Source organism: Equus asinus, chromosome 5 (genome assembly GCF_041296235.1).
Source record: "Equus asinus isolate D_3611 breed Donkey chromosome 5, EquAss-T2T_v2, whole genome shotgun sequence".
Taxonomy (NCBI): domain Eukaryota; kingdom Metazoa; phylum Chordata; class Mammalia; order Perissodactyla; family Equidae; genus Equus; species Equus asinus.
The window spans coordinates 112,205,586-112,223,944 of record NC_091794.1 but is presented as its reverse complement, the minus strand read 5'-3'; the positions used below and the strand labels follow the sequence as shown (position 1 = coordinate 112,223,944).

General features: G+C 61.0%; 1 protein-coding gene across 3 annotated transcripts in view; it reads left to right on the top strand.

Annotated features, from left to right (window-relative positions):
• Positions 1 to 575: 575 nt before the first annotated feature.
• The window catches only part of PRDM16 (PR/SET domain 16), a 344,072-nt gene continuing 326,288 nt past the window's right edge, over positions 576 to 18,359 (top strand). For all 3 annotated transcript variants that reach the window (XM_044769524.2, XM_044769523.2, XM_044769522.2), the window contains exon 1: positions 576 to 761. In XM_044769524.2, coding sequence (XP_044625459.2) covers positions 725 to 761 — 37 coding nt within the window. In that variant the 5' untranslated portion in view covers positions 576 to 724. The remainder of the gene's footprint in view (positions 762 to 18,359) is intronic.

Genomic DNA, 18,359 nt, shown 5'->3' with positions numbered 1-18,359 from the left:
CCGGAGGGGGCTTCGGAGGAGCCGGGTTGGGCGCGCGGGCCCGGACACCCCCTCGGGCGATCGCGGGCTGGGGGCGGGGGCCGAGGGGAGAGACAGGGAGAAAAGCGGGCTGGGGCGACGGTGAACGCAAAGCTTTTTAATTAGTAATAAAATGCAATAAAACGAAGCAAAACCAGCCAGATCCTCGTCGGAACTGTCGGCGCGTTTGCCCCCACATCCAAGGAAGTCGCGAGGACAAACGCAGCCGCCACTCCATCTTCGGCCCAGGCTGGGGCGGGAGCAGCAGAGCGACGCGACCAGGGGAAGGGTGGGGGGGACAGTCATCTCGCCTCCGGGGCCACCTGGGTCCTTTTAAAGTGTCCGGGGTGCGGGCCCCGGGCGGGAGCGCGGAGCACGGAATGTTTTCTTAAAGGGCCAGTTCCGAGCTACGCTGCGAGGGGGGGGAGGGGGCGGGGGGAGAGATAAGTGAGGGGAAGACCGGGAAGGCAGAGGAGAGCCCCCCAATCCCGCGCCGAGGCGGCGGCGGCGGCGGCGGCGGCGGCGGCGCGACGATGAGGATGATGAATACATTGCAAAGTTTTTTTGGCCCCGGCGAGGGGTGTCAGATTGAGTGCTCTGTGCGCATGTGCGAAGGTGTCCAAACTGACAATGCTGGGGAGATGAAGATAGTGTGTAGCTGCTTCTGGACTCAAGGAGGAGGAGAGAGATTCCGCGAGCCGACACCATGCGATCCAAGGCGAGGGCGAGGAAGCTAGCCAAAAGTAAGTCTCCCGCGCTCGGCCGCGCCGCGCCGCCGGGCCCGGGCCGCGGGGCCGGGGCGCCCGGGCCAGGGGTGCGCGTCGGGGCGCGGCCGGCGCGCCTCAGGCTCCCGGCCCCCGGATCGGCCGCGCGGCCCGGGGGCCGCTCCTCCTCCCGCGCTCCGGGGCGGCCGGGCTCGGCGCGGAGGCTCGGGGCGCCCGGGCCGCGCGCTCCCCGAAGGCGCCGGCCCCCTCCTCGCCGAACCCCCTCCCCCCCCTTGTCAGGCGCTCGGGCCCGGGAACCCGAGGCGCGCGGTGGGGGCCAGGGAGGGGGGCGGAGGGGGAGGGCTGGGGGTGGAGGGGAGCGAAAAGCGAAAGTTAGCGAAAAGTTGACGAAAGGGGAGAGCAACTTTTTCCTCCTCGCTCGCTCTCTCCCTCTCTCTCTCCGAGTGGCTCTCAGTCCTGGTCAAATCATATTCCGGGCTTTTGAAATAGTGGGCGCTAGAGCACCGCCTTTGGCGTCCGCCAGCCGGGCGCAGAGGAGGGAGACCCCGAGCCGGGGAGGGGGCGGAGGAGGGGGCGCGGGCCGGCGCCCACCCGGCTCCGCGGGCGCAAGGGCAGGGGTGGCGACGGCAGGACAGCCACAGCCACTGGGGGAGCAAAATGGAGACGTCTTCCCGGTCTTGGAACTATGGTCGTGAAGTTTATTCCCAACTGGTGCCCCGCGCGGCGGCGGGCGCTCCTCTGTGACTCCGGCAGCCCGCGCGGGCCGCCCAGGCGCCGGTGCCTCTGGCAGGAGGGTCCCCACCGGGCCGCCTTCCGACCCGCCGCCGCCCTCGGGCCCCGTTCGGACTGTCCCGCACCCGCTCTCCTGGCACAGCCGTGAGGCCCGGTGGGGACAGAGCTGCTCCGGCGAGACTGCCCGGTCCCCGGTCTTACTTTCTCTTTCGCTCAGTCTCCGGCCGAGCCCCGGGCTCCGCGCGCCCAGCCTGCTGCCGTCCCGGTCCCCGCCGCCGGCCGGGTGCGCCCACCGTCCGCATCACCGCCCGCCGCCGCGCCCTGGGGCCAGCCGTGCGCCCTCCGCACCCCTGCGGCCGGCGCCATCGGCTGCGAGGCCAGCGGGCCCGGGGCTGTGGCCCGAAAGGCAGGCAGGTGGGGACGGCGGCGCCGCGGCCCGGCGAGCGCGGCTCCCGCAGTCCCGGCCGCGGCCCGGCTGCAGCGAAGCGGCGAGCGCCGCGCGGGGCGGAATCGGCGCCTCCTGCTCTCGCCGCCCCCTTCTCCGCCGGCCACCCGCCCACCCGCGGAAGGGTCACCGGCCCGCTCCCCTTGGGATTCCCTGCCCGACCACCAGGCCGTTCCGTCCGCTCCTCCGTGGCCTGACCCTGCTCGGCCCGGCCTCACAGCACCCACGGCCGAACCCCTAAGCGTTAGCACGGTGGGCTAGAAACTCGCGACAGTTTTCCGAAGTTCTGCTCTCTTGGTTCGGTGCTCGGCCCGGCTCGGCCCCCAACAGCAGCCCCGCAGTCGTAGGCCGCGCGGAGGCCCGCCGGGGGAAAAGCAGCTCGCAGCTTCTGCAGGATGCCCCCGCACTCCGCCGGCGCTGTTCCGGGCCCCTCCTTGAGGCGCCCCTTCCCAGCCAGTCTCCTCTGCCCGGTGCTGACGGCCTCGGCCTCCCCGGCCTCCCGTGACCTCTGGCCCCTGTTGGTACGAACAAGGCCCCGCATTTCGTGGCTGGCACCGCGGCCTGTGCGTGCTACCGTGCCTGCCCGGGGCGCGTGGGATATGCGTGTTCGTGTGCATCTTCGGGTTTGTGTGTGCGCTGCAAGGCCTTCCCAGAGTCTGGCCCTGGGACTGCAGGCTGCCCTGGTCAGGCTTTCGCCCCGAGGAAGTGCCCGAAGCTGGAGCAAGAGAGTGGAAAGCAGCTTTGCTTTCTCCGGCCTTTGCTGCAAGCGAGAGGCCAACTCAGTGCTCCCAGGGAGGCCCCAGAAACTTCTGAGCGGCCCACAGCCGGCAGGCCACCCCTCCCTCCGGCCCTCAGCTCTTATCTGCTCCACCCCTGCCAGGTGGGGAAGGTTGCCATTCCGGGCTCTGCCCAGGACCCAGAACGGGTGCCTGGAGAGTCCTGCAGCCTGGCCTGAAGGCCGAAGAGCTGGACTCAAGGGGAGGGCAGAGCACAGGTCTCCCTGTCCTGGGAGTCCTTCGTGACGAAAAGCCAACACAGAGCTCATCTGTCAGGCCCAGACCCAGCTGGAGCCCACACTCGAGGAAGCACTGGGAACCTCTCCTGCGCCGGCCCCACAGCGGGGACGCCTGCCCCAGCCCTCCCCAGGAAGGTGGCCGAGGCAGGCACAGGACGGCGGCCGCCTGCCTGACACAGAGCCCAGGATCTGCTGAGGAATTTCATTTCATTGGACGATATTTTACGCAGATGTGGACGTCCCTGGGGACCTGACTCTATTACCTGAATTTGAGGCAGCAAGGCAGCCCCAATGCTGCCAGCAGAGCCCACCCCAAGCCACAGCCCAGCAGGGTCAGGGGGCTTGGGGAAGGGAAAGAGGTCAAGGTTGCAAGGCCAGTGTGCAGGGCTGGGCTGTGTCTGCAGCCGGGCATGGAAGGACGACCAGGTCAGTGGATGTGCCTCCCTGACTCAGAGCGTGGGGGGCTGCCCCAGAGGGTGTATCTTGGGCCGTCATTCGTTGGTTTTACCCAGGAGCCTACTCAGCGGGGATCTCTCCTGCTGGGCAGGCCGCTGGCTGAGCTGGTAGAACCTGTGGTGCTCACACTGGGGGCTCAGAGTGGAGCATTCCGAGGGCAGAGGCCACTGGGGCACCCAGGCCTGGGCTGCAGTTCAGCTGCTGGGGAGCCCCCCAGCTCCTCACCCTGAGCCTGGGAGCCCCGGCAGAGGGAGGACAGATCTGGTCCAGGGGCCCCTTCCCCCAGCGAGGGCAGTGCTAGCCTGTGGGGGAAACGCGGCTGTCCCTGCCCCATGCTAAAAAATGAAATGCCTCACAAGAGCTGTGTGTTTCTGCCACTGTTGTGAGCCAGGTGGGCAGGTGGGGGGTCAGCACAGACACGGTGCCCTCTTGACCTCTTTACAGCACAGCTGGGGGGCCCCTGTGCCAGGGTGGATGTGCCCCAAGAGACACTGGGTCCAGCCAGGGCCCTTATCTGAGCTGCCCCTGAGGCCTGATCCCCATGGAGTGACAGACCCCACACATCCCAGGACTGGGAATAGTGTCATCTAGACAACTGCCATGTAGCCCCTGGGGTGGGTGGGGGTCGCTCTCTCTGCTAGATGTCGCACTTTGCGTGTCTTGCGTACGTTCGAGGGTGATGTGTGAGGAAGGGGTGCCTGTGACAGCGTGGGGGGAGCGCCGCCTGCGGCTGAGCTGCCAGCCGGCTCCTTCTCCGCAGCCGAAACAGGCCAGGCCCGGGCTCTGCTGGGCCTCCCCCCCACCCCCCGGGGAGGCTGCCCCTTCCCGAAGTCCTCTCCCTGGAGCCAGGACGGCAGCCTCCTGTCTGGACGCCTGGTAGGGCAGCAGCGCTAGGAAAGGTCCGGCGGGAGTCGGCGGCTCGCCCGCTTCGGGCGAAAACGCGGAGGCCGAGGTGCGGGGGCGGCTGCAGGGCTGGCGGCCAAGGCCAGGTGCCCCGCGGCGGTGCGCTGAGCGCCCGCAGGCGCTGCGTCGCCGTCGGCCCGGCAGGTGAGCCTGTGGGACGGGAGGTTACTAAGTCCTGTTGGTGGAGTGACCTCCCAGCGGGGTCCCCGGATGGCCACTGCCTGCGGCTTAGGGTCCCCAACATCCCGACGAGCCGGCCCGGGGCCGCCCTGCTCCTTCTGTCGGCTGCGGGGGCAGAGCAGATGCGAGACGGGCCTCCCCGAGTCTGCCTGCCCCCGCGGCTCCCGCACACCACGCGGCCCCCTTCTGGGCAGAGCGCGGGGCAGAGGGTCTGGTCCCCCGTTTCTGTTGAGAGGCCAGGTGCCGGCGGTGTGGCTGGCCGGGGGTTCCCCAGAGCGGGCCCCTCGGGGGAGGCGCGCCAGCTTGCTGCGCCGCCGTGGGCGCGATTAGCCCCCTGTTTTATTCAATTAGGAGGCAATTAGGGATCCTTGGGGGGCTGGGGCTGCTAATTAAGGTGATGTATAATTAGAGTTTCAACAAAAATTATCCAGGATTAAAAATCTTTTGAATAATTTCGTTTAAAAATTTCAAATAGCGTTAAATACAATTTATCACGTTTTGAATCAAACCCGTGTAACAAGTCTTGGACGCTGCAGCTCACGAAGCGGGCGCGGGAGGACGAGGAACAGCCAGGCGCCGTCCCCGTGCGGGAAAGAAACTTCGCGAGGCCAGCGAGCCGGCGGGCCTGGCGGCGCGGGACGGCGGGCGGCCGCGGGCGCAGACTCGGGCCGGCGAGGGCTCCAGACCGCCGGGACGGGCCGGGCCGGGGCGCGGGGCCTGGGGACCCGGGCTGAGCTCCCCGTTCTCCTCGTCCAAAGTCGCGGCCGGCTACCGCGCGGCGCCAGCGGCGCCTGCGTCTACACCGCGCAGCCGGTTCCTGGAGATGGCTGCGCCCGGGCGCCCGGGACCCCAGCCCAGCGGGAGCAGAGCCGTCCTCCGGAGCCGCGGTCCGGCCTCAATGGTCTCCGCCTCTTGGCTTCCTGGACGGAGAAGGGCGGGCTCCGCGCTCCGAGTACCCTGATTCCCGACCCCGACCCCAACTCTGCGGGCGACAGATCTGGGTCGGGTTTGCAGTCGCTTCGCGGACCTGGGGCCGAAGAGACTCGGGAGTGCACCTGGGAGCCTGCGCCTAAGCCGGGGCGGTGGGAAGAGGGGGAGACCGTGAGGGAAAACCGAGCTAGCCGGAGGGTCGGGGTCGGGCTTTCCAGGATCGACCTCCGCCTTCCTGGGCGGCATCCCGGGGCCCAGCTTCTCCCGGGGTGGTGCGTGGGCCTTGTGCACTCGCTCCACGCACCTGTCTCTGGGGAGGCCTGGAGCGTGCTGCAACCTAAACCACTGCCCCGTCCCTGTCGCCCCGGCAACCTCCAGGGAGAAGGTCAAGGTCCCCATAGAGGCACTCATGGTCCACTTGGGTGATGTGACCCCTTCACTGACCCTGAGAAGGATGAAGTGTGGGTAGCTGGCACCACTTTTAGAGGTAGGAAACCCAAAGCACAGAGAGGTCAAGTAAATCATGGGAGGTCGCACAGCAAGTTAAGGGTGAAAGTGAATGTCACTTAAATAAAGCCCTCCAAGGTTTCTTATTTGGCTTGTACCCCAGCCCTCCAGCACACTGCAGGCTGCAATTAATTCCATAGGATTTTTTTTTTTTTAAGTTGTCAGGGTTTACGCGTTTTCCCAAGGCCAGTGCTCAGCTTGTAACAAGTCTGTTCTTCAAAAGCAAATAAGACATCAGTGTGCTTACAGCTTGTGAATGCAACTGGCTGACGTGCGTGCGCTCAGCCTCCTCCAGCCCGGGTGCTTCCCTCATTGGGTCTGGACGCCCCCGCTGCTCCGTCCCCAGCCCAGGTTGGCTTCCCCGGCTTCTGCAGCCCTGGCTTTCTGCGTCCTCTGCCAAGGGCAGGTGCCGGTTAGTGAAAGTGTTGACCAGGGGCCGCCTTGCCTGCACCCTCACTTACTGCCATCCCCTTTGAGCCAATGCAGGAAGTATGGGAGCTGCCCCTCACCTGCCGCCCCCACCCCCACCCCAAATCTGGAGGGAAATCATCACCGCCCCTCCCCCCAGACAGCCAGGGAGCTGCTGTGTGAACCTGAGCCCCGGCACAGAGAAGGAGCTGGCCCCTGCACACGCTGCTCCAGCCTGGCTCGGCCGCTGTGCCTCAAGTCTGGCCACCTCACAGGCTGCGGCCAGGGCCTCGGTGGCCGCTCCGGGCCGGCCAGTACTCCTGAACTCCTGAGGGCCCCCCGGGCAGTGGAGGGGTGGCGTCTTTTGCTCTGACCGCTCTCCACTCTAGGGGTTTCGCCATCAAATCCTCCTTGGTCTGGAGGTGCCTCGGCTGGTCCACCCGGCTGGGCTCTCCCGAGACTTTGAGGAACAATGCCCTGGGGCTCACGGAGAGGAGCGTGTAGATCTGAGATACATATTTGTTTAATAGTTAACATTCTGTGCAAAAGAGGAGGGAAGTCAGATTCTGGTGGAGGCTTTGCTTATTTTATATCCACTATAACTATTTCTGTCCATGAAAATTGGCTTAATTATATCAATGGAATGTTTCTTTTTCAATTCTGTATGCAATTAGTCCATCTTGCCGGCTGCAATTTATTTTAATAAAAAAATAAACCAGTGGTGTGTTCAGTTCCTCGTCCCCTGGGGACAAATGCGATTGGTGTGTTTAATTTCATTAACTACAATGCGGCCTACTGGAAAAATGTATAAAATCAGCTTTATACAGCTTAAACACTGGCATTTGAAACAAATCATTATTGCATTAGCTGTCACACTGGTAATTCTAGAATCTAAGGAAAAAAATATATTATGGCTGTTTTTATAACCCTTTGCAAATGCACTGTTAAAATAATTTATAATCATTTTAAAACATGGCTGGGTCCTGGTGAACGTTTTCTCTCCTCTAGATGAGGCCCCGTATTATCCCATGCACATTTTGCATCCTGACGCGTGTGCTGTTTCCCACCGCAAACACTCGTTTTCAGGATGGAGACAGTGTAACCTGTCTGTCAACAGACCTGATGAGTACGGGGTCACTTGTTCCTTCTGTCCTGACCCCGCACTTGAGATGGAATGCTTGGCGCAGGGACAGACTCATCTGAAATATGCCTGGGCCAGAGGGGACCGACAGGCTCCTGCTGCAGAGCCTGCAGGCCCCCGGCCCCGTGACCCCTCCTCGGGTGGGAGGAGGGGTCCATAAACACGTAGGCTTTATGGTCGTGGGAGCAGAAACATCCCACGGACAGTGTTCCTGACTCAGACTCGGGGAAGAGGAGCAGCCCTTGCTGCTCACCTCCGAAACTCTGCTCCGGAAAGCCAGAGAGCCGGGGCTCTGGGACCCCCGCTTTCTGAACCCCACGGAGGATTCTGCAGAGTAAACTCGCCTAGGAAATTCACCAGACTCGCGCTGCCTCTCGGTGGTAACGCACTTCCCAGAAGGGCGTGTGCCCTTCGTCTGCACCCCGTCGGTGGGGTGGGTGGGTGTACCCAGTGCTTGTATGGGGATCAGCGTTGTCCGGGGAAGCGCAGCCTGAGCTGACGAGGCAGGGGGTGGGGGCGGCAGGTGACGGTGAGGCTGCTGCTCCTTTCTGCCACGGGTGTGTGCCTAGAGAGACTGCACGGGTCTTCGGGGAGCGGGTGCTGGGCAGAGCACAGGGCTCCTCTGAGCCTCTGTGTCCCAGTTCTGAGATCTGCTCTGAGGAGAGCCGAAGCCCCTGCCGAGTGGCCTCTGGCTCTTCCCCAGCCTGGAGGTGGCGAGGGACCATGTCTGGCTGTGAAGGAGAAAGAGACACTGGCTCAACCTCTGTGCCTCCGGTCATTGTCCCCATGCCGGCGCCTTGGGCTTCTTCTAGGCGGTCTGTCTTCCTCTCCATCCCTAGGTAGTGTCATGGGGCGTTAACGGGAAGAAAAGGCCTCAGTCGGCTTGGTCTAAGGCTGGGGGCCGGGGCTGCTGTCCTGCTGGTGCGATGCGGGGAGGAGAGGAGTTCCCAGGTCTCACCGGGGTTTTTTTAGGGAATTCCTGGAAAATAGTCAGGCATTTCTGGCCACGTTAAGGACTATCCCCTCACCCTGCCCATTAGCCTCCTGGCTCACCTGGATGGATTTAGGTAGATCTGATTTTTTGCTTTTGACGCAAGATTTATATTCTATACTGAATCTCAATGTGGCTGATGGTGGGGCATTGTTGGGGGGGGGGACACAGGCACAGTGGTGGGGCCGGGTGGACAGAGCCTCGGCCAGGTCTCCCCAGATGCCTGGCTCGGGGACAAGGCCCCGTTGATGGACCTCTGTGTGCCAGGGAGGGTCCTCAGGCCTGCGGTTTACTTTCTGTTCGGCGTGCTACTGAGTTGAGAAGTAAGTGGCTTTGTCTACTTTCCTACTTGAGAAGGAACAACAAAGCTGGACGCTTCGTGCAAACATCAAGTCCTGGCCGACCGGCGCCCTGGACGCTGCTCCCCAGGCCTCACGTGGGCCCTGCAGGCAGCCCTGCCATGGCACAGGCTGGGGGCATGTGCTTGGGAGCTTCCTGCCTCAGGCCACAGAAACCCTGCACCCGTTCTGCACCTCTAACCGTACTGTGCACGAATCCCACTCTGATCCCCATGCGCCGTGACTCGGCTCTGCCGGCAGGACACCTCTCCCCTCGCTGGCGCCAAACCTGGCCCTTGTGAAACCAGGGCAAGGGAGGTTGTTTGGGATAATGAAAGTGAATTGGAACTCAGTTGAAGTGCTGCAGTGCGTGTACGCGTGTGCATCTGCACCTCTTTCTTTTCCAGTCCCAGCCTTGAGCAGAGAGGACTGCACAGAAGGTTCTGGAAGGGTCCGGCATAGTGTTTGGTGGGGTGCTTTAGCCTGGAAAATGGGGGTGAGTGAGAACGACCCATTCCAATCCGACAGGCAGTCGGAACCGAGTTTGGTTTTATCTCCTTGGCCTGCTTGGTTGGTCCTCTTCCTCCCAAGCTTAGTCAGGGGATTCAGGGGGCCATAGAGGGGCGTGCAGGCCTGCAGGGATGCAGGCCAGGCTGAGGGTACTGGCCACCAGCTCTGCAGTATCGCTGTAGTTGCATAACACCCTGCCACCCTGCTGGTCTGCCCCAATCCAGCAAAGGGCCCACCCCATCACTGCCCTTCAGCTCAGTCGTGAAATAAAACACAGGCGCGTGGTCCTTCATTGTGATTTTACTTTCAAACTGGGAAACACAGGTGCTCAGGCCTGTTTAGGCCCCTCTGACCTGCACCCTGGAGCTTGCTGAGCTCCAAGGGTGTCGACCCCCTCCTGTGCCTTCCTGGCCCTTCAGCCATACTGGGCCTTTCCAATTCTTACGTCGGCCTTTGGGGGTAAACAGCTGTTGGCATCTGCCAGCTCTTCTCTTACCAGCGGTCTCCCGGTTCCTGCAGGGGGTCGGGGCTTCTGTTTGTTTCAGCAGCTCCATTCCGTCGTCCTTTCGTCTCTGCCCCCTGGAGTCCAGCACGTTGTCTGTAGGCCTTCTGTGTGCGGGGCTCCAAGACACGCCTGAGGGGCCCTGGGGGTGGCTGTGGGATGCTCGCTTGTGGTTGGCCCACCCAGAGGAAGACATGGTCACACCACTGGGCAATGTGGCGGGTCTGGGGATTTGCAGATGCGAATTGATCCTCTTTGATCCTCTCTTGCCAGCAGGTCCTTGTCCCGGGATCTGGGCCTCCATGTCCAAACTGTTGAGAAGGGGATACAGCCAGACTCAGACCAGCAGGCCACCTCCCATCTCAGCATGCTTGGAGACACTCAGCTCTCGGGTATCCCCGGCCTTGCCTCTGTGCGGGCAGAGGGGTCCCTGGACCCCCAACTAACAGCTCTTCAAATTAGAGAGGCCAAAAGGAGAGTGAGGGAGGGATGCTGGAGAGAAGGTTTACACATCTGTCTGCTTCCAGGAGCCTTTTCTCTCTCTCTCTTTCAAATTCGGTGGCTCACATGATGTTGGTGGCGTGTTTCTCTGGTCCCTATGGCAGGCGTGGCACCGCCGGCCTTTCGGCACAGGGCTGAGCGCCTGGGTTGGCGTGTGATGAATGGGCACTGAATGTGACCGGGAACTCTTTCCTGTGACACAGTGTAATCCCCGTATCCATATTCAGAAGCTGGCAGTCCATATTATGCCGAAATATGGATTTACATAATAGACCCCCCCCTCCTTCTAGTTGGGTCCCTGGGAAAGGGACATGCATTGAAAAGAGCACAGACGTTTGTATCTGCTCAATGGGCTGTAACAGCCTCTTCAGAGAGGCCCCGTCACATTGGTCCATAAAACGTTTAAACAAAGACTGAAAGTGATACTCACCGGAGGAGCCCAAATGGTGACCAGAGGACGGCCACCGGGCTCCCGGGCAAAGTGCTGGGCATTACTCTCAATTCCGCCCCCCTCGCCTGCTCCCTCCCAGTGCAGTCGGGTCCCGAGCCTCTGTCACTGCCTGGCACTTACTTGCCCTCAGATGACGCTCCCTCGTGAAGGCTCAGAATGAGACCATTTCCCCAGAATTCATATTTTTGCCACGAGGCCACTTTCTCCCTCAGTCCCGGGGAAAGCAATACGATTAGGTCTTTGCTGTGTTGAAAATCAGCATCTCCAGCCTGTGCTGACCTGACAACCGTTTCCAGACCCCAGATTCAGAAGCGGCTGTTGATCACCCCTCTCCTCACTCACTGCCCTGCTGGCCCAGCCCTGAGCATGCACGTGGCATCAGGGTTAAAGGACAGGGTGGTCCTGGGGGATATCAGCATAGAGGAGAGCACCACGCTGCCAGAAGGTCCCTGGGGTCCCTTTCGGAAGGGAGCTTGTGACCCAGAGAATGTCTGTTGCTGGGTAAAAACTGAGCAGCTTCAGGCTGCGGCAACCATCACGGGGTGCGGCGTGTCCACCAGGCTATGCCACCTTCCTCTTTGCTGCCACCCACTTGTCCTGAGAGGCCTTCCCGGGAAATCTGGGCCTCCTTGCAAACCGCTCCCAGGCCAATGCATTCTTGAACTGCCTGAAAACTGGGGAGCATTTTGTTGGCCAGAGCCGATGCTGCTCAGAGGAGACACGACCCCCAACACAGACCCCTCCAGACGTCAGTGTCATCGTGCTGAGATGGTTTCCAGTGAGTGTGCAGACGTGTCCATGCATGTGCCCGTGTGCTGTGCATGTACACATATGCTTGCACTTGTGTGCAGGTCTGGTTCTGATGTCTGAGTGAGACTTACCCTCAAAATGTTCCTTTCTGTTTTGTCAGAAGCATTTCACCATCTCTGCCCACTCGTGCTTTGCAAAGAGCCTCTCACTTTCGCTGCCCCCTGCCCCACGCTGCTCTGCTCTCCGTGGTGTCTGGAGCAGTGGCTGTGTGGCCGGGCAGGGCCTGTCCTGAGCCGTTTGCAGCTGGCAGTTGTGGGGGAAGAGACGGGAGGAGTTCAAAGGTGGAGAGCAGGACTATGCGAGCACTCTCCTGCACGCTCACAACCCCCGAGAAGAAACAAAGGCAGAGGGGTGTTTAGATAATCCTGGCCCTGGTGCTCACATTTAGAAAAATTAGGCCCTCTTGAAAAATTACAGAATTATGCTGCCAGTGTCAGGTTCCGAGATAATGATGTGTCTGTGTGCGAAAATATTAAATTGCAATAACACGCCCGTGAGTACCTCTCTGAATAGGGTATTCAGTTCCCAGCTCGGGCTGCACATAAAGCTAGTGAGTGACAGGATACAAATGGTGCCGTAACACACGGGGAGTTCCAGCCGGACTCCATCTTTTTGATCGGTTTCTCTATCTCGGCCCATCCAGCCATCCTTTTCTTTAATGAAACAGCTCGACGACGTGGCTAATTATTTATTTATCACGTTAGCAGGAGGAAAAGCTATCAGAGACAGATCAATTTTTCCCTTGAAGTGATTTGACGTTACTTTAAAAACAAGACCCGCTGTGATATGCTGGGTGCTGCCCTCGGACCTCCCAAAGTTCGGTTCGTCGGCTCTGCTGACAATCTGTGTTTAGAGCACCGATGGCCTCTCCTCCACGGGCGGCCCCACGGCCTGAGCTGTGGGTGAGCTCGGTGAGGCCGGCTCTCCTCTGACCTGGGGCTTATCACAGATTTCTGCTCAGAGGAACGTGTCCGATGGCTTCTTCTGGGCAAATGAAATCTGAGCAGCGGCAAGTAAAATCTGGGACAATGGGGGATTTTTCATATTTCCGCAGATCCCGGGGAGACCTGGCGTCTCTAGTAATAAGCCAGGTGAGAGTCCCGGTCCCTGGTACTCAGAGCTCTTCTTGCCCGTGGTCCGGGAGCTCGTGCAAGTGCGGGGCATGTGCACGAGGGGAGGGGGTAGGGTTTTGGTGGCTGCACATTCGGCCAAGTGTCCTTATGAACAAAAGGGCTAAAACAGCCAGTGGAAAGTAAGAGGCTCTGAAATCCAGGGGCAGAGAGCCGGCCCAGGAGGGGCTCTCGTTTCACGGCTGGGAATCGGAATTGCAAAGCAAAGGGGCCCCCAGAGTCTTAACTCTCTCCCCATCGAAGGTGTTAATCTTACCTTCCAAAGGTTAGATAAAGCCGCTCAAAGCTGCTGTTTGTTATTGAATCTCATCTGCTAACGATGGGGGCGATTCCGATGGAGGCCCATCTGGCTGCACCGCCGGGCCCCCACCGCTGGCAGCCTGGATAAGGATCATTCTTTGCCCCAGCCCAGCTTCTCCCTTTACCCAGGGTTTTAGGTTGCCTCCCGATCCCGACAGACGACCCTCGTTCAAAGAGGTAGGGGCTGATGGCCACAGCGAGGGTGAGAAGCCCATTACGGCGGCCCTGGTCCTATCTGTCCCCTCGGGAGTCCCCCTCCTTGACCCACAGACTCAGCATGACAGAGTGAGGGAAACGGCCCGCGTGGAAGAATGCAGCCTGGCGTTTGCTGACAAAGAGCCCCGATTCTTTATTCACCAGGATGCAGAATAATGCTTGGCCTCACCTGCAGGCCCTGCGGCTGGTAGGGGCACCAAGAAGTGGCCGCAGACAAGTCAGCTGGGCCTGCGGTGGGCTCTCCAGAACATCGGGACCTCCGGGCTGGATATGGGCTCCTGGGAAACCGTGACCACGGGGTGTTGGTCACCAACAAGTGGGCACACAGGGCACATTGAAGGGGCGCCACTGGGGCCAGCATCCCGTCAACTTCCTTCCTCAAAGCCCTGACACTCGCCAAATTTGTCAAAGCAAAACGAGGCCGAACCCTCCCCGCTGCCTGCCCAGAGGCAGAGGCCCCAGGCCAGTGGGCAGGCCCCAGGCAAGGAAGCCAAGGTGCCCGGTGATGGTGGTGAACGCCCGTGAGTGTCACGCCGGGCACTGCGGGGTCTTCACCTGCCTCCAGTCCTGAGACACCTCAGAGTTGAGTGCTGGCGGCCCCCAGCCTCAGGCTTGGCGCTTGGTCTCCAATTCCCAAATTGCAAATGGGACGAGCAGCTCCACCGCCTTAGCGGACCTTGGAACAAACCACGGGAACTCGATGGGCCTACCTGCGGCTGAGTGTTAGCTCCCGGGGTGGAAGGCTGGCCCTTGGCCCCCATGCCACTGGGAAGAGGGAAGGTGGTCCGGGTGGTCTCGGGGCCCTGGTGCAAGCCTGTGGGGCCCGGTGAGGGAGGTTTCCTGCTCCCTGCCATCTTCAGGAGCAGGTAGGTCTCCTGTTGGCACAGCACCTCCAGGCTAGTTTGACCAGTGTCAGAGGGACAATAACCTGCCCTCAATCTGGGCTCACTCTTGGCCACAGCCAAGAGGGACAAGAGGGTTGCCGATATGCAGGGAACCTAGGGGTGACTGAACCCCAACTTGCTGGGCTCCAAGGACCATTCCCAAGGAGGCCCCCGGCTGAAGTGGGTTCAGGTTTAGAGATATGGTGATGGGGCCTTGGAAGCACCCTTCACCCTTATCAGGGCTGAGGCTGGGGGACACATGCTAGCCACAGCCATGGCCCCCTGTCCCTGCAGGTCAGCTCCTGGACTCCCTGACCGGTCCCACCTCTGCTGGGTCAGGATGGAGCAGGCCCGATGGCTGGTGCCACAAATCCTCATTCCCGGGAACTTCAGCCTGCAGGGCTGGGGGCATTTCTCCAGACACCGTGAGGCAGACGCAGGGCCCAGCTCTGCCTCTGTCCCCATGAGAGCTGGAGGGGGTGTCTTCACCCTGTCGGTCCAGAAGGGCCAGCCTGGTGTGGCTGCAAGAATGAAATGAGACCCGTGTGCTCACTGAGGGCCAGTGCCTATGTCCCCCTTGGCTGTGGCCCCCACTTTCTCCTTCCTCTGCTCCAGGGCAGGATGCTCATCACGGCCCCCCCACTGATGTTTCTCAACGGCTCAGATGGGACACAGGGGAAGAGGCCTCAGTTGGGGGAGGGAGGGCTGGCACCATGTATGCAGGGTCCTTGGACGTGGTGTTGTTATTACTGTTGCTGTCTGTGGGATCGAGGCTATCATTGTTAGCAACTATTTCGAGTTTCTAGAACTTTCTTGCACCTGCCGAGGGCAGATTTGTATGTGAGTGTGTGGGGCTGAGCAGTCTCCCAGGGGCCTCTAGATGTGGTCTACAGATTACACAGCTTGTCCCAAACGATATTTTGATAAGTGGAGAGAAAACGATCCTAGGCGTGCGGTCGGCTCTCCCTGAAGCCCTTGCAGGCCCCGGATGGGAGCATTTGGCCCAAGGAGCCGTGCCCTGCATCGTGCGCAGGCCTGGTGGGTTGTCTGGGGTGACTCGAGCGGCTGTGCTATCTGTGTGACCCAGGCAGGCATCTTTATTGGATTTGGGGGCTCCATCCACCAAGTTTTCGGGAGTGAAGAGCTGGGGGGCTGTGGCGGGCTTCCTGCTCAGGGCTGCCCTGCGAGCATCGGGACACAGTGCCAGCCCCGGGGAGGGAAGCCAGCCTCGCTTTGGAGAGGTTAGAGTTCTGAGCTGGACCCTGTCTTTTGGGGTCTCTTGCTTAGTTTTTTTCCAGGGGGTTTTGGGGTGTTGACTGGCAGGTCCCAAAGCTGAAAAGAGGAAATCTGTTTCTCCTTGCTCTGCTGTAATCCAGCTGACATCTGACTTCTGAGAGTGTGTCTTTGATGCCTTCGGGGGGACATGCTTAGGACTTGCTCAGGGAACTGCAAGATAAGGGGGCTTTGCTGTAATCAGTTTGCATGCACTGGCACACACATGCATGCACACATGTGTACAGGCACATACCCTCCACACCCACACAGGCGCACATGCATGTATGCATACCCACACGCACATGTGTAAGGCACATGCTTGCAACACACATGCACATGCATGCACACACATTTATACATATATGTGCACAAGCTGTGCAATGCAGTGTGTATACTTGAAACACATGCATGCAAATACACACGTGTACACACATGCAGAGTGCTCTGTGAACACAGACGTGACTGCATGAGCCAGACTCTGGTTTTAGTCTTGGACGGTTTCCGAGGCTGATGCGTAGACATCAGACCAGAGCACATTTTTGGCAGGTGAAGGGGACACTCATTCAGGGAGCTGTCACTGGGTCTCTTTGGTCCCACAGGCTTGTAGACAGAGCAGGAGGAGAGGGAGCCTGGGACATGCTGGTCTGCGGGGCTCCCTGCAGGAGAGAGGGCCTTGGCATCCACTGGGCTGGGGACAGGCCTTTCCCTCCTCCCTCGTCGGGGACGACGGATCTCGCCAGCCCTGGGATGTTAGGGGCCCTTCCCTAGGGTGGGGGGGGGGGGCATGGCCTCCAAAGCAGGGGCAGGACGGGCTGGATCTGGTGTCATGCAGACCCAGGAGCATGGGCACAGGGTCCCCTTGGCCCTTTCAAAGGGACATTCGATCTGAACCCTGGGGCCCAGTAAGGAGATTCCTGCAAACCCTGCACCGAGTCAGCATGCTCAGTGCTGGAGAAAGCACTTTGCAGTTCCGGGTTCTGGCATGAGGCCCTGGGTGGGATGATCTGCCCCCTGGGAGGCGCGGAATGCTGGGGGCGAGGGGCCACGGCAATATAGAGCTCACGCCGGCCGCCGACAAAGCAGGCTGCTTTCTGCAGCAGCTCTGTCGCCGAAATTTGAGGTGCGGCCCCAGAGTGGAGGCTACTGGCCCAGAACATTTGAGCCAGGGAGGCACCGGCCATTCTGCCCCTGCCCTTGAGAATTTGAGTGGAGGCCATGCCTGCCGGTCCCAGTACCCAGGGCTCCTGCCCGCTTGAAAACACAACGTCTGGAGAGGCCTGGGCAGCATCTTACTTCCCAGCCTGAGCTGTTCACGGGCATCCCTCATGAATCACGATGCGGGGCCCAGTGGACCACAGCTGTCATGGGGGTAGGGGAGCAGGCAGGGAGGTGCCTCTCTGGGCTGGGGGCTCTTGGGTGCCTTTTGTGAGTGGGCGGAGGCACCGGGGGACCCACACACACCCTACTGCAGGTGCTGGCCCCAGCTTTGGAGTGCTTGGGGTGTGTTTCCACCCAGCATCTGGGCTCCTTATCCGGCCCCCTCTGTCCCCTAATCATTCTCATCTTTGTCAGTGGACGTGGGTACATCCACCTGCTCTGGGGGCTGGTGCCCAGGGCCCACCCTGACCCTCTGGAAGGCAAGTCCAGGTGGAATCTGAGCACAAAGGTCAACACGCAGGGGGCTTGCAGCCTCGAGGGGCTGTGGACGTGGATGGGCCACCTGCAGTCTTGGTGGGACGCTATGGACCTGAAGGCATCCTCAAGCCTCGGTGATGGGCATCTCTGCCCCGCTGGGTCGGAATCATTTCGTGGCCCAAAACCGAAGCTTCGTTTTGCTACCCAGCAGGGCCTGGGCAGACCACGATGTGACACCTTCAACTCCTGAGCACAGCTCCAGACAGCTCTGGGACGGGGAAGGGAGGAAGGCAGACCCAGGGCAGGAGCTGGACACCCCCTTCAGGGGGGTGGGTGCATCCTGACTCTCGAGCTGGGTGGGGTGTCTGTGCTCACAGTCTGTCTGTTTGTGGATGGGCGGTACAGGCTTGGGGTTCAGACAGACCCCTACCGAATCCTGTACCTACTGCCTGCTAGCTGTGTGACCCGGGCTCCTGTCGGCCTCTCTGAGCCCAGCGTTCCATCTGTGAAATGGGGGATCTGTAACTTGTGGGGTTGTGGCTGAATCAAGAATAGACTTGCCTGTCTTTCCTGGAAATCGGCATCCTGTTCCTGTGCCAGCTCACCTCCTGCAGCCACAGCAGGCCTTCTCGGGGCGCCTGGGGTGACCTTCCCGGTTCAAGGGCAGGCAGCAGGAGGCCGTCGGTTGGGATGTCCCTCAGGCCTGTGGGAAGCGCGTCTGGCCCCGAGAGCTGCGCCTTATACACGTGGGTTGACAGTGAGTGGTCAGTCAGCTCTCTGGAGCTCTGAGGCTGTCTGCCCCGACCACAAACCCGCTGTCTGGGCACGGGCCTGGCACCTTCCTTTAGCCTAACTCCGTGAGGCCGCAGAACGTGTCCACGGGCGCCCTTGAAGGTCGTGGTGGCCTGGGGGCCTAGGTAGTCGTCTCTCGCAGGTCCCATTTCTTTTGCACATCTCAGGCCCCTTCCTCTCAGGGCGGACAGATGGGCAAACTGAGGCATCGCAGGGTGCACTCGTGCATGCCGGGGTCTATAAACTGTATGGTGCCTGCCCGGGGTCGTCCATGTGGAGGTCTCACAGCTGGGCCGGCCAGTTCGGACCCCCAGGCTTGTGTCCGTTCAGCCTGGAGTTGTTGCTCTGGGCCCATGTGCACCTGCACTTGCTGTCCGGTGTCGGGGGGGCTCCACTCTCCCGTCAGGAAGGCTGCCCCAGGGCAGGGGCCCGCGCCTGGTGCCACGTCTCCCCACAGCCCTGCCCCCGCACAACACTCGGAGTGGAAAGGCCTCGCACCGGACGGCAGCCTGGCTTCCCTCCTCGTGTCGCATTTTCGTCTGGACCCTTTGGTCCTGTTTGGGA